Raw genomic sequence first — 14,801 nt, 5'->3', positions numbered from 1 at the left:
GCAAGCCACATTTTGGCAGATCCAGTACGAGCAATGGGCATAAAATGAACGTTTAGATATTAGGTGGGTTCCTATTATCCTTTTTTTTTCCAAATTTTGTGTACCAGGTCCAAGTGTTAAGTTATGACAACCAGGCAATGCTACCTATGAAGATGCACATTAAGGAGAAATAATTTAATTAGATGATGGGAAATGAGAAGAACAGATCAATATACTTGTGCAACACTGCAAGTTCAGTCCTATGTGCAGCAAACATCAAGAGCACTTTCATATTAAGCTTGACAAAATGGCTTTCAGATTGCTAACATTCGGCGCAACGCGGCCCCCGCCCCCCCGCCCCCCCCCCCAAATTGGGGACCAACTTGCCTATGGCTATACTCAGTGCTATTAAATTTTGCCTGCTAGCATGAATCTTTCTTTCAAATGTTAGGCGGATAAGACACTAAGAGTATACCACTGAAAGAGGACTTGACCAATACATCTAAAAACACAGAACAAGAGCATCACGTACAACACAAGAACAGAAAAACTTTTAGAAACAATGCAAATAGAGTTATCATGTGTTATTACCATAACCTTTTATTCCTAAGTCATAGTTCGTAGATGTGTGACTTAGTCATTCAGCAAATTAGCTGTGTTCTTTGGTACGAAGGACTCTCTAAGGGCATGTTTGGATGGCAGTTGATGTGAGGTGAGGGAAGGTAGGAGTCACATTAACCCTGTTTTGGGAATTCAGTTGAGATAGATAATGGTGGGAAGTTAAGTATAACTGAGGGGAAAACTTTTGAGATCCGCGCCCCCCCTCCTGCCCCTCCCCCGCGCCCGGCCTAAACCATTTTTTTTTTGGGTGGTGAATGGAGGGAAGGGAACTGCTAAAAAAGGAATACTACATGGAGACAATTTTACCCTTCTATCAAGCTGAGATCCAAGCAAGTGAAATAACATATAAGGTTACTTATGTAGATTGACACATACCTTCCTTCACTTTATTAAACTTCCCAAATGGAATGAAATAAGTTCCCCTTGGTTCCCTGTACTAAATTCCCAAACAAGTTTATGTTACCTTAACTTTCCTTAACTTATTATCCTATATTCACTTAACTTCCCTTCACTAGGGACAAGTCCAAACTGGCCCTTAGCAAACTTAAAATATGGCTAGCAGCCTGTTTGCTATCTCTATCTGAAGGTTCCTGCAGAAAACCTGGTATTCTGTGTTAATAACTTATTTTGAAGCATAAGACAACATTAAATTTCTATATGCTAGACAAGCATAAAGAAATACCCTTCAGTTAAAAAATTAAAAAGAAAAAACCACAAATCATTTTTGCAACGGACGCGAGTACAAGCCCCTCTCAAGCCCTAGAAAGCAGGAGTCATTGCAGAAGCAAGAACTACGAGAATTTTTTTATGGATAACAAAGACCATAGGCAATCTTGGATTTGGAGCATCCCATAACACAATTCCACTCTTAAATATGGACCAGGCCTGAGTGCTGAGCTAAAAGTAAGTATAAAGCCTGAGAATACAAAGGAAGTAGAATGAATAAGTTTCCTATTAGTAGTTAAAAGAAAGTATAGCTTTTAGAGGGAACACTGACCCTTTGTTAGTGCATATATAGCATAAGGTTTCTTATAGCAGAAAATGACTAGACTGCTGTATGGGTGGTAATATTCCCCAAACTTGCAGAGTAATCTAATTTGAAGTTTTAATCCCTTATACTATATAGAAGAGATGACAAAAATACACTCACAATGGCCACAGAAAACTCCATAGGTTTAAAGATAAAATATACCTAGACTAATTCACTAACATCATTGGCCAAGTGTATTACTACGGCTCAAACGCCACTCCTCGAGCTAGAGCTATCTAAAATGGATATCCAAAACCTGGTCATATTTATTCGAGTCTCTTAAAAACTTCATCAACTTGGCTCTTCCTAAGATCCTTCAGGTTTCACATGAACTTCCAAAGGAAAAAAACATAAGTATACTAGGCGGACAAAGGATCCTAATTGTACGTACTCAAAACTGCCGGCATGCTAGCTGGTTCTCAATCATGGATGAGCGGAGCGTCGTTGATGATTTAGAACCTTTGCTCTCATGCGGGCAGATGCGTACTCCATTCTCAATGCCTCCCATCATGAACGGTAATGAGTAAGCATTTACTCTATTCATATTTTCATGCATAAATGGCTATCCAAAATAAAAAAAATTGCATAAATTAAGCCTAAGACTTTACTTGCACTGCCGAGTTTCTCTGCTCTTTTCGTCATCTGCCCATTTCAAACGACCAAGAAATTCACTCTTAAGGAAAACCCAGAAACATTGCACACGCCTCCTTAAGGATTGACAACACTGGATATCAAGATAAAATATTTACAGTTTAATCAATTTTCCAAATACTTATTCAAACAATTATATAGACCAATTAAGTAGACAACATATCGCAATAATCAACTAAACCAACGAAGTTAACTACATTGACAAAACCCGTGACTTCAATAGAACTATATATCGTCACCTCTAAATTTTAGAAACTACAATACATGAATCGTAAACAAAATTACAGCAGAAATAAGTAACTGAATATGCTATTTTTGCAAAATAACTAATGCAGATGTACTGTTTGACAAATTGCCGCATTGAGGAAATGCAATACGAACAAATCATAGAGCTGAGAAGCTAAAACATTTTACAAGGGAGGAATAAATTAGAAAATAAAACCTGAGGATCGTCTCTTCAGCGAGCTCGGCGGATTAAAACTTCAGAGCACAAGTTTTGCCCTTTCTTATTTTTTTATAGTTTTGAAGGCTCGTCCTTATCTCTCCTTGAAGGACACACGTGCAGTACACACGTGCAGTACACACGTGCAGTAGCAGGTAGTTGGCACGTGTAAAATGACGGCATTAGTAGAGTTCCTAATGGATCGGGTTGGCATTAAACCCGACCCAGTCCAACCCGATTGCTTGTCCCCCGCAGAAAAAAATTAGAATTTTTCTGGTTCCCTCATTTTCTCTCCTCTTTAAAGCCCACAAAAAATGAGCACATATAAATAGAGAAATATTAATTCATCAAAATCAAGTTCAATAACACTGTTTTCATTTGCAATGAGCTGCCGCTGCTTTCCTCTCTCTCCTCCAACGAGAGCTTCAGCTCTCATTCACAAACCAAAATCCCATGGTAATTCATCAAACGAAAGTTCACGCCTTTCTATATTTTTCATCTTTATTTTTATCTTTTTTTTAGGAAAGGAAAAAGGGAAGCGCCAATTGCCAATAAAAATACCAGCTTTGGCCGCAGCAGCCAGTATTTCAGGTGCTTTTTCGCATTCTTTGTTTAATTTAGTGGATTTTTGAAGTGCAGGCAGTGTGTTTGATGAAATGTCTGCTTTGGCTGTTGTATGCTTTTTTGGGTTTTCAGTTGCCTCTTTGGTTGCGATTGATTCGGCGAATGCGATGTCCATGGGGAATTTGTTGGTGCGTTTTCTGATACCTGTGTTGTTCGTTTGGATTGGATTACCCTTGTATGCTACAAATTGGTTTACTATGGGGGACAAGTATGAGATGTGAGTTTTGTTTTGTGAACAATGGTTGGATCTGTGAATTGGGTATTCGGTAAAATTGGATGTTTTTTGTCAATTTTTTCGAATTAGCAACTACTAGATCCAATTTTCAGTATGATTAAGCACAGAAATACTTATAAAATTAGGATAATAGGGCCCTTGTCTTGAGGCCTCAATATTTGTGAGGGGTTTCTGCATATATACCCCTCAAATGCTTCATATTTGCAAATGTACACCCCCTATTCTTTGTATTTGTGGAACTACCCCAAAACTCTCATGTTTAGTCTTTCTATCCCTCCAACTTAATGATGTTGGTTGCTCAAGAAGGCAATTTCAAAATACAAAAAGGTTTGTAACATAATGTTTTCCAGTTTAAAAAACTAAAATTGTTAAGTGGGAGGGGTAGAAAAAATCAATGTGAAATCTGAAAATTAGGAAAAAATTGGGTATGAAATGGTGGCTCATTTTGCTCAATGAGCTACCCAGAGATAACCACATGGTAGACCCACCCTACTCGTCACATCAAAAGGTGTGAGTCTCACTTCCTCTATCTCTTAGTAGCTCATTTTGCTAAATAAGTCACCACCTCATAAGTCATAACCATCAAACCCTTGCAAATATGAAAGATTTGAGGGATATATACGTGAAATCCCCTATTTGCAAAAGAATGCTCAACTTTGTGAGGGGCATGTTTGGTTAGGAGTAATTGGAATAACAAATGCTTTATTAACATCATGTAGTTTCAATCCGGCTGTCAGAACACACTTCAATTTTAACATAGCAGCAATTCCCTTGTTCTTAGCCTATTTGCTTTGGCAATCTTTTGATACTGTAACAACATCCAACATAACATGTATGTTGAAATTTGGGTGTAGTTGAAACACTGGTTCACCAACTACTGCTTCCAAACACACAAGTAGTACTGGCACAATTTTTTTTATCCCCAACTCTTCTCATTACTTAAAGTGAATGCTAATGAGAGCAATGGGAAAGAACATATAGATGATGGTTGAACCTAAGATATGCATTTTTTTTCTCTCTTGGCTGTCAGATAACTAATAAAATTCCAAAGAAGTAGGAAATTTTCGGTGGGAATTTTTGGGAACTAGTGCAAGCAGGAAACCTATTGTGATATCTGTTTCAACTCCAATCTTGGTAAAGCACACTAAGTGAATCAAGTATTCTGGAAACTAGAAGCCCCTAATGATATTTGTTTGTTTCTGCCAAATCACATTTGGGATTTTTAGACTAACGAGATTAATAGATTCCTTGTGATTCAGTTAACTAGACTTCGTTACTTGGTTGTTTCAAGCTTTCTGAAGCAACAAATGTTCTTTCGGTTTTTTTTGTTTCATCGTTCTTGGCCTCATGATAAAGCATAATTAAGCTGTATACCTTTTGTGTTTCTTATTGATGTTGTTTCATTGGTTCTCTTATATTTGGATGTTTTTCAAAGCAACAAGGAGGCCCCTAGATAGAAGCTCTCCTTCTGTCATTGTTGTCTTATTCCTTGATATTAAGAATCTAAAATTTAAAATCCAAAATTTAAGAAATCTGAGAATCACAAAGCCCAATTGTTCGAGGTTTTAGACAAATTTCTAGATCTTAGCATGTCTAATGTGAGGGCTTTCATTAGTACAACTTTCTTGGTTGTCTTTTCTTGAAATGATGCTTGCTTCATGGTTATGTGCTGGATTTTGGAAAATTTTCTGAAAGTTAGATTTAGTTTTATCAAATATTCTATGAATATGGTTAGATAATATCACTAAGAATTGTGACTTAATATTTAAGAACCACTGAGGTTAAGTGATTTGTGAGAGTAATTCACCATGGGTTTTGTGACGAGTCTTTTTTTGTGACGAATCTTGTGATGAGTCTTTTTTTTTGTGACGAATCTAAGTTGTGAAAATAAGTAGAAACACCATAGTTTTGTGACGAGTCGGAGGTGTGAATATAAGTAAAGTTACCTTCAATAAGTAGGTCTTAAATGCATGTCATTGTCATTTCTTATGAATCTTTTCTTGCGACCTTAAAGAGAACGCGTAAGCTATATGGGTTGATTGATTTTCATTGTTAACCCTATAGCAGGATTCCATATCCAGATCTTAGGATTCCAGAACGAGTATGTTAAGTATGTCATGGCTGCTGATAAAGAAGAAGAGATCAAAAGAAACTACTGACAAATTTCGGAGAAATGGAACTGAAGTTAAAGTACACTGGAATAAAAGAATTAATAAGAGACAGAGGGGGAGGTGCTCAGTTTTATAAAAGAAAAATCAAAGAATAAGAAAGTGAGGGAAGAAAAGAAAAGGTTGAGAAAGGGAGGTGGAATAAGAGATATTGATCTGTTGGAAGAGAAAGAAAAAAGCGATGGACCAGTTGGAAGGGGTAGAGGAGTTTTTCTTGAGATTTGGTATATATCATTTATCTAGGAGAAGATGGAAGTCAAGGGTGAAAACATCAAATATCTTCGATCTTAGATAAAACTGAATGTTTTATGATCTAAGGATGCCTTTTGACATGTTAGACTCCTAATGAATGGTCCTGTGGAGGTTATTCAAAGTATTGATTGTCGGAATTATTTCTCCAATACTCAATAGGGACCAGTATGAACATTTATATGGAAACTAGTTTTCATTTTTCATCTATCCGAGCAGCTATGTTGCATGGATACGGGTGCTGGTCCGAGTACAGGTAAGGGTCGCGGCAAATTTGTAAATGGTAGGGTACATGACACGGCTATATAAATATTTATATACACATATATTATATATTGGAAATAATAATTTATATGAGAACAAGGATGATAATTAGAAATCCTATGATAACCTTGTGTTTCTTTTATTATGTGAAGTGTAGGATACAACAACAACAACAACAACAACCAAGCCTTTATCCCAAATGTTTGGGATGGGCTACATGAATCTTATTTTTCCATTCCATTCTGTTACGGGTCATTTCCTCCGTTACATTAGTCTTAATCATATCCTTCTTAATACAATGGTAGGATACATGTCCAAAAAATGTATGACAAGGGTTTTAAATTAAAACATGTATTGTATAATTGAGTACATGCCCAAATAAACGTATGCATATGTGCTAGGAATATCCAAGGAGTTTGGGTAGAGGTACGTGTCGGGTATGGATACGGCTTCGGATTAGAATTACCTAGGTAACCTAGCTGGGCAGTTGGCGAGTTGCATTTAACTTTTCTCTTAAAAAAAATTAATCCTGTTATGGTTTGTGGTTCCTGTTTCTATGATTCCCTCTCCATTTGATATTGCTCTAAATCATCCATTTTCCAGTTTAATACCCTCCAAAATTGTTCTATATGCTTAAATATATAATGCACCTATACTTAGTGTGTAGTTTGCCAGTTATGTGCATTTAGCTGTTTATATTTGTTAATTGTCTGGTAAATCCTGTGAACTCTTTGTATACTTTCAGGAAGGAGTACATGCCCCAATTTTAGCAGATATTAACTTTGGAGAGTGGCTTGGAGGTTTCCTATATTCAGCTGGACAACAGGCTAATGAAGCTGTTCAGGATCAGTTATCTGCCCTCAGTTTCACTAGGTTCCATTTTTTTGTTCTGTAACCATGAGAATTTTATGGTTTAGTCAGTAATTATTTCATTGTATTGTTAATCACATTTGCCAATTCTGCATGTATTTTGCAGTATAGCTGTTATTTTTGGTGCAGGACTTGTAACTAGCCTATCACCATGTACACTAAGTGTTTTGCCGCTGACTCTTGGTTATATTGGTATGAAATTAGAAAAATTGTTCTGCAGGGTTTTACTAAATAATGGCACTGAAATGCACAATGGAACCATTATTAGCTGACAGATGTTTTGAAAATTTTCAGGAGCTTTTGGCTCAGGAAAAAGTCGAAAACAGGTAACTGCTTCCTTATGACTATCCTCCTTGATACTATTACATTGTCTCAGATTTGTAGGTAGCGACAAAAATAATTTTAAAGGTTATTTAGATGATCTTCAAATGCCTATTTCTAGAATTCGAAATCTTTGCCAGTGAGTGTACAGCATTTTTGTACTAGGTCTTCAAAATTTTCACAAAGTAACAGTATTTATGCTCACCAGTGCAATCATTAATGTATTCTTGAAACTCAAATTCAATGCAATTGAGCACATTAGTTAACCCAACAAATAAAATATATTGTCATTTGATGATCTAGATTTTTTTTTACCAAGGCAAGTCGATTTGTCAAGTTTTTTTTCTAATAAAATATACTTTCTGATTCTAATTTTCTTCCTTTATGGTTATTTTAATGTAAAAGTCAACAATTGGGTGTCTGTGCTTCTTGTAGAGATTGCCAATTGCCAAGTATTTTTATTAAGGTTCTATTTTATTTTTGATACTTTTCATTTCCTTCTTCACAGATTATTTCAGATTCTATAGCTTTCTCATTGGGATTAGCAACAACTCTAGCTATTCTCGGTATTGCAGCTTCATTTGCTGGAAAGGCATATGGGCAAGTAGGACAAGGACTTCCAATTGCTGCTTCAGGCTTAGCAGTCCTTATGGGTCTGAATCTCTTGGAGGTAGGTCCATAACTAATTAGTTCTTGGATTGGTACTGCCATATTAATCATGCAGTTAATTTTCCTTTTTAGCAAGACAGTCTACTACCCTTTCGTTAGCTTTCCTAAAAACTGCAGCTCCTTAATTTCTTTGTAATTATTCAGTAATATGTTAAAGTGTATGCCAGATCTTCAACTGTCATCCATGCCATATTTCTAGATATTCCATGATGTTCATACATCCGTCTAAACTGTATTGGTTATCTGTATTGTAGATAATTGAACTACAGCTTCCATCATTTTTCAACAACTTTGATCCTCGTTCTGCGGCAGCTAGCTTCCCTTCCAGTAATTGAAATTTCCTTTTTTTAGTATCCGTTCTCTCATCAGAACTTTCATGATTGTCAAAATTGTTTGAACCAACTTTATGCTTACAATTATGCACGGAAAATTAAATTTCAGGTGTACAAGCATATCTTGCTGGTCTTACATTTGCATTGGCTGCATCACCTTGCAGTACTCCTGTGCTTGCTACTCTTTTGGGATATGTGGCAGCATCAAGGGTATAACAGATTGCACATGTCTTGTCTCAATGATTTTTCTCCTCAACTACTTATCGAACTAGATGACACATATTTGTTCTTTCATGAAACACGAGATGGTTCCCGATCTGGATAGCCACATAATTATTGCAATATAATCTCATTTTAGATGATCATACATAACAAAGCTCACTGATTAGCTAAAATGTTCATATCATTTTGTTGTATTTTTCATATCTTGGTATCATGCTTTTCACCGAAGTTAGACACAACACTTTGTTTCTTATCCTTTAAGACAGAATATTCCCTCCAACATAGATACAATAGCCTGCATAGACTTGGTATTAACTGATGATTTTTGTGAGGGAATAAAATGTGCATGAATATCATATTTAGAATAGGGGAAAATGTCTCCTGGTAAGTAACACCATAGTTCTGATGCTACTCTTTAGCTATGAAAATTGAGTTTTAAGTTTTTAGCCGAGTCAAGAACAATATATAACTTAAAAATATACGCAACTACAATCAGCCATAACCTTGTCTTGGTATTAACTGATGATTTTTGTAAGGGAATAAAACGTGCATGAATATCATATTTATAACAGGGAAAAACATCTCCCAGTAAGTGACACTAGTTCTGAGACTATTCTTTGGCTGTCAAAATCGAGCTTATGCCTTGAATCAAGTCAAGGACAAGATATAACTTTAAAATACACAACTACAATCGGACATATAGCCTTGTTCATCTGGAAAATGTACCAAACCTAATGTTTCATTTTGTGCCATGTCATCATTTCGTCTTCAATGGCTACCCTACAACCTACATTTTATAAAGCCTCTTACATAGTCTCGGGGAACAGGTGAGACTCAATAGTGGAAGCAAAAATATTATCTACCAAGTTTACATGCTTTCTCCCTGATATTTTTGCAAATCTCCTTTCAAATTATATATCAAACTGCTTTCAATCTGCTAAATTTACACAACTACAATCGGACATAGCCTTGTCATCTAGAAATTGTACCAAACCTAATGTTTCATTTTGTGCCATGTCATCGTTTCCTCTTCAATGGTCACCCTACAACCTACATTTTATAAAGCCTCTTACACAGACTAGGGGAACGGGTGAGACTCAATAGTGGAAGCAAAAACATTATCTACCAAGTTTACATGCTTTCTCTGTGATATTTTTGCAAATCTCCTTTCAAATTATAGATCAAACTGCTTTCAATCTGCTAATGATTCACTGGAGATGCTTTGTTTTTCAGGATCCAATTATTGGGGGAAGCTTGCTTCTCACATATACAACTGGCTATGTTGCTCCTCTTTTAGTTGCAGCATCTTTTGCTGGTGCTTTGCAGGTTGAAATTTTCAATTCCCTTTTTATAACCGAGTCTTTCTTGTTGGCCAAGACTGATATGCGTTTATCTGTATGCTTTTATATTTATTTTTCTAATCACATGACATTTATTATTCATTGAAGGCTAGTCAATACAACAGCAACGACAAAACCTTATTTTGCTATTCACAGAACAAAGCCTTCATTGAAGGCAAATTAGATACATATTATTAGTTGAAGATGGAAAGTTAATCAAATCAACGTTGCCTAAATATCTGATGTACATTTTGCCATATCATATGTGAGAATTTTCTTATCTACTTGCAGAGCCTTCTCTCATTTCGGAAGTTCTCAGCTTGGATTAATCCGACGAGGTATGATATTTCTATGAAATGCACCATGTTTATCACTCCAATCGTCATTTACAAGAAATAAAAGATACGCTGCAACACAGACCATTATAGGGAATCTCCTTTGCAACCTATTGTTCCATCACCAAGTTAGGGCCAACGATGTTGTTCTCTAAGAGACCTCAATGGTTGAACATGCAATCTTTTTCCATTATTAAGGTTTGTAAATATGATTGCTTAATTGGTTCTGCAGTGGAGCTCTTTTATTGGGAGGGGGTTTGTATACTCTCTTGGACAGGCTATTTCCTGCATCAACAATGATAATGTAGCAGATGCAACACAATCTGTAGATAATGGTATGAACAATCTCGGTATGTGAAATTCCTTTTGGCACTCAGAAATTTGTCTCACTATTAGACAGAGTTCTTCAGCTGTAATGACCAATTACCAGTTATGTAATCTCCCTGCTTCATCATCTCCTTGGTAGCTATGTGATATATTGTAGTCTTAAGAGCATTCAAATGGAATCAAAACTTTGCCTCGTAGTTTTCGGAGGAGTTAAATAAAGTTTCAGCTAGAGTTAGTTACTGAAGATTTCTAAGGGAACTGTCTGAATTAGCCTCTTCCAGCTTCATATTATTCCAAAATACATTCAGGTTCATGCAGTGGGTCGGGGTATAGAATATAGTGGACTTAATCAGTTATCTAACTTTAAGTACAATTCTTGCAATATATTCCTTAATATTTTTGAAGTGAACTTTTATGTTTGAGTGTAAATTTGTCATTTCCTGTCTGTTGTTGCACACTCCAGACGTCACTTTGCTTTTCTTCAGCCAACTCTGTGGATTAAATGCTTCGACCTTAGAGTAGTCCCTCTTATCTTCTAGATGGTTGCTCCTTAATTTTTCAAGATAGACCTATTATTGGATGTAAATCTGCACCCTCTTCATGTGGATTTCAAAAATTAATTATCAAATAATACACTGTATGGACACCCGCTTTATAGTTATGGGTAGTTAAACTTCGTATTTCATTAGGAGTAACTGAGTTTGATACCTCATGTCTTCCTTGCTTGCTCTCAGGTCTGAAATTGAATAATCCCTTCAATCACTGTATGAATCCCCCATGTGGGTTAGCTTATCTTTCTAACTCTAAAACAAGTGTATATTGTTCTAATAGTGAAAAGCCATATGTTGCATAAAAGCCATATGATTTATACGAGCTTATACTTACAGTTCCTGCCACCCTCGTTATTGATGCAGCATGAATACTTTTACAAATTCCCTTTGATATTTTTGCAGGTTGGGATGATTCTATGTTCTACCAAATTATTCAAGATATTTTTCCTGCACGATTATAGCCGACGGTTATTGTGAGTTCTGCTGTTTTTACTTCTGGCTTCCTAATTATATCCTATTCTCCATAGATAAATCATGATTTTCTGAAATTCTGAATTTCTAACGTCGGAATCATCGCGGAACTCCAAAACAGGCAACTGTAGCCAGCTCTCAACCCCTGGTACACTTTTGTTTTTTAAAAATCATGGACCAACTTGGAGCAGTATTTGCCGGTCAAATAACACTGCTTGATTCAAGCATATCATAGGAAGTGAGCGCTAATATCATTGGCGGAAGTGCACAGCATCCAAGCTACTTAGCGGCAAAGAGGCTCTGACGAGGAGTTACTTCTCTTCTTGTAACAAAATAATCATATTTCACTTGGTTTGGAGAATATTCTTATGGACAAGCTGTTATGTTAGGATGGTACATTGTTCAAGTTTTCTCTGATAGTTTCTTAACAAGAATTGCATTAGACTCGATGATGAACTCTTGTAAAGAAGATAAAGTACAGAAATGTTTAAATGTTCAATATAACAGCAACAAAAGGAATTTTTTTGTGGTTGCTTGCTTGAATCTTTTTAACTCCCCTCCCTTGATTTCTATAAGAGCCATATCCTCCTCTCTAGTGGTGCACAAAAATATCCGTATCCGAGAAAATCTTTATATCTATTAGGATGCGGATATGGTTGCTAATAATCTCTAGGGGTACAAAAAGTTGATCTTGTCAGTCTGCAAGAGGCCAAACTCAATTCTATTAGACTCACCACTCTTAAGTCCTTAGGGAGTGGTTTCATCTCTTCCTGGATTTCCTTAGATGCTATCGAGTCTAGGGGAGGAGTTCTTCTCGGCTGGAATGATAACATTCTCCTGTTCCTTCTCATCCATAGATATCTTCTCTGTGACAGCTTTTCTTACTCATTCTCCTTTAAACTGGACCTTTGTTGTTACCTCTATTTACGCCCCATGTGACGCCTCAGTTAGAGAGGTTTGTTGGTGGGAACTCAGTAGAATCAGGTCTTCTCACTTCCTCCCCTGGGTTGTTTTTGGGGACTTTAACATGACTCTCAGTTTGGCTGAAAAGAAGTGGTCGCTCAGGCTCTATTAAGGACATTGAGACGTTTAAAAACCTTATTGCTTCTCTCCATCTTTCTGATCTCCCTCTTAGTGGAAGAAAATTCACGTGGTCCAACTGTAGATCCCTTCCAATCCTTGCTAGGTTGGATAGATTTTTAGTATCTACGGACTTTGAAACTAAATTCCCTCTTCTGGTTCAGTTCGCATACCAAGCTCCTTACTCAGATCACTGTCCAATCATTTTAGACACAAGTTTCCCTCATCCAACTCCATTATTTAGATTTGAAAAATACTGGCTCTCAGATCCTTCCTTCATTCCTTTCATTCAAGACAGTTGGAGATCTTTTCGCTCCCACGGCCACTCCCCCCTTTCGTTCCCTTTCAAGCTGAAACTCATTAAAAGATGAATAAAATGGTGGAAAAGGAACTGTCTTAGTTCTCATCATCTTCTCTCTTCTACCCTTGTGGCTCAGCTTGACTCCCTCAACTTGATTGAAGAATCCAGAGCCTTATCCCCCTTGGAAATCCAATCTAGAAGTGTTTTGAAAGACCAGCTTCTTGCTCTAGCCAATGCTGAAGAAACTAAATGGAGGCAAAGGTTTAGAATCCAATGGTTGAGAGAGGGTGACAATAACACTAAAATTTTCCATAACTTTGCATCTCACAGAAGAAGGAAAAATTTTATTCCATTCCTCATAGAGAATGATCTAATCATCTCCGTTGAGTCAGATATGAAAAGGGCATTCTTTGACTGCTTCTCCAATCTCTTTCGTCAACCTCCTGATTCCAGGCTATCAGTTGACTGGAACATGACCTCTCCCCTCTTGATCTTCCCTTCTCTTCTGAAGAAATTAAAGCAGCAGTTTTTGATCTCCATCCAAAAAAATCCCCGGGCCCTGACCTTTGCTATTCTATCAAACTTTCTGGAACTCCATAGAGGTGGACACAATAGCCTTTTTTTAAAAACCTCTTCCTCCATCCCCAAACTCTCCACAACATAAATTACTCATACATTTGCCTCATTCCTAAGAAAGAAGGTGCCAACTCCCCAAAGGACTCTCATTAATAGTTCATGTAATATCTTTTCGAAAATTTTGGCCAATAGACTTAGCAGAGTCATTCATCTCCTTATAGATTCCTCTCAGTCGGCTTTTCAAAAAGGTAAATCTTCCCTTGTCTCCATTCTGCTAGCCCATGAGATGATCAATTTCTGCTTTTTAGGTGCTCAAGAAGATAGGTTGGCTAAAATGATTCGTAGGGCAGCCATCAAGCTGCAGTTTGAAGATATAGCAAAGAAGAAAGCGGCAGCTGAAGTGGGAGACAATTTTTCAGCAGACTAGTTCTTATTGGTTATTACTCATATCGGTTGTTTCTTTTGGGAGTTTTCTTTTGAGGAGTTTTCTTTTGAGGTCTGGCATCTTCTTCAAACTCCTTAACTATCTTTTGTAGTATTTATTCTTGGTTTTATGGTGTATATGCATACTTTGAGCTATCTAGTTTAGGTAGAAGATGCTTTTTAATCTGCTCTTCTTTCTGTTCATTTTTGGTGTGCCTTCGCCTTTTTTGATAAGGTATGTATATTCTCTGTAAGTTTTTTCTTTTTGTTCACAAACTGATAGGATATCGTAACGAATATGGTTATGCAGTGAAATGTCAATATCTAAATATCTGAATATATGTTATAGTTATAGGAGTTTTGATCCTTAGATTATTGGATTTGATGTTAATTTTGATGATCAATATATCTAATGTTAGTTTTACAAATATAACATATTAATGAACTCTCCCCTACCATATGAACTATATTTTTTCAATATCATCTAGGTTCCACATATTTATTTTGTATCCACATATACATCTGCTTATATACGCATGCATATCCATATCCATATCAGATTTTAATGGATATGCTTATGAATTCTCTTCACCAATGCATATTTGTATCCAAGATTAGTAAGCAGATATGAATATGGTAAGTATCATATTCGAGCCATATCCGAACCGTGTGCACCCTTCTCACATAACCAATCTAATCTGCTCTCTTATAAATGCTACC

General features: G+C 36.5%; 2 protein-coding genes across 7 annotated transcripts in view; one reads left to right on the top strand and one right to left on the bottom strand.

Annotated features, from left to right (window-relative positions):
• LOC109822018 overlaps positions 1-2,833 on the bottom strand; it is a 5,768-nt gene extending 2,935 nt beyond the window's left edge. Inside the window, exons 1-2 of one of the 3 annotated variants that reach the window (XM_020388174.1) lie at positions 2,724-2,833; positions 2,239-2,354 (exon numbers count right to left, since the gene is read on the bottom strand). In XM_020388174.1, the coding sequence (XP_020243763.1) occupies positions 2,239-2,272 (34 nt within the window). In that variant the 5' untranslated portion in view covers positions 2,273-2,354; positions 2,724-2,833. The remainder of the gene's footprint in view (positions 1-2,238; positions 2,355-2,723) is intronic. The other 2 variants (XM_020388175.1, XM_020388176.1) reach the window with 2 other exon arrangements.
• On the top strand, positions 2,990-12,229 carry LOC109820491 (cytochrome c-type biogenesis ccda-like chloroplastic protein 2). 4 transcript variants are annotated; one of them, XM_020386640.1, is made up of 14 exons: positions 2,991-3,179; positions 3,246-3,314; positions 3,420-3,475; positions 7,009-7,136; positions 7,240-7,325; positions 7,428-7,459; positions 7,963-8,124; positions 8,378-8,450; positions 8,565-8,665; positions 9,911-10,003; positions 10,309-10,355; positions 10,585-10,687; positions 11,633-11,703; positions 11,823-12,229. In XM_020386640.1, exons 1-12 carry the CDS (start codon positions 3,107-3,109, stop codon positions 10,658-10,660), a joined length of 996 nt encoding a protein of 331 aa, XP_020242229.1. In that variant the 5' UTR covers positions 2,991-3,106; the 3' UTR covers positions 10,661-10,687; positions 11,633-11,703; positions 11,823-12,229. The 4 variants fall into 4 exon arrangements, with proteins under 4 accessions (XP_020242231.1, XP_020242229.1, XP_020242230.1 ...); XM_020386641.1 differs by having other exon boundaries at positions 2,992-3,179; positions 10,585-10,702; positions 11,893-12,229; XM_020386639.1 differs by having other exon boundaries at positions 2,992-3,179; positions 10,585-10,702.

Source organism: Asparagus officinalis, chromosome 8 (assembly GCF_001876935.1).
Source record: "Asparagus officinalis chromosome 8, Aspof.V1, whole genome shotgun sequence".
Lineage (NCBI taxonomy): Eukaryota > Viridiplantae > Streptophyta > Magnoliopsida > Asparagales > Asparagaceae > Asparagus > Asparagus officinalis.
Note: the sequence above shows the minus strand (reverse complement) of the source record. Positions and strands in the feature narration are given on the sequence as shown.

Excerpts from the sequence above, each read along its gene's own strand:
- LOC109820491 (XM_020386640.1), top strand. The coding sequence starts at position 3,107 with ATGAGCTGCCGCTGCTTTCCTCTCTCTCCTCCAACGAGAGCTTCAGCT. Across the intron at positions 7,326-7,427 it reads GCTGACTCTTGGTTATATTG|GAGCTTTTGGCTCAGGAAAA; the intron begins GTATGAAATTAG and ends GAAAATTTTCAG. Across the intron at positions 7,460-7,962 it reads CAGGAAAAAGTCGAAAACAG|ATTATTTCAGATTCTATAGC; the intron begins GTAACTGCTTCC and ends CCTTCTTCACAG.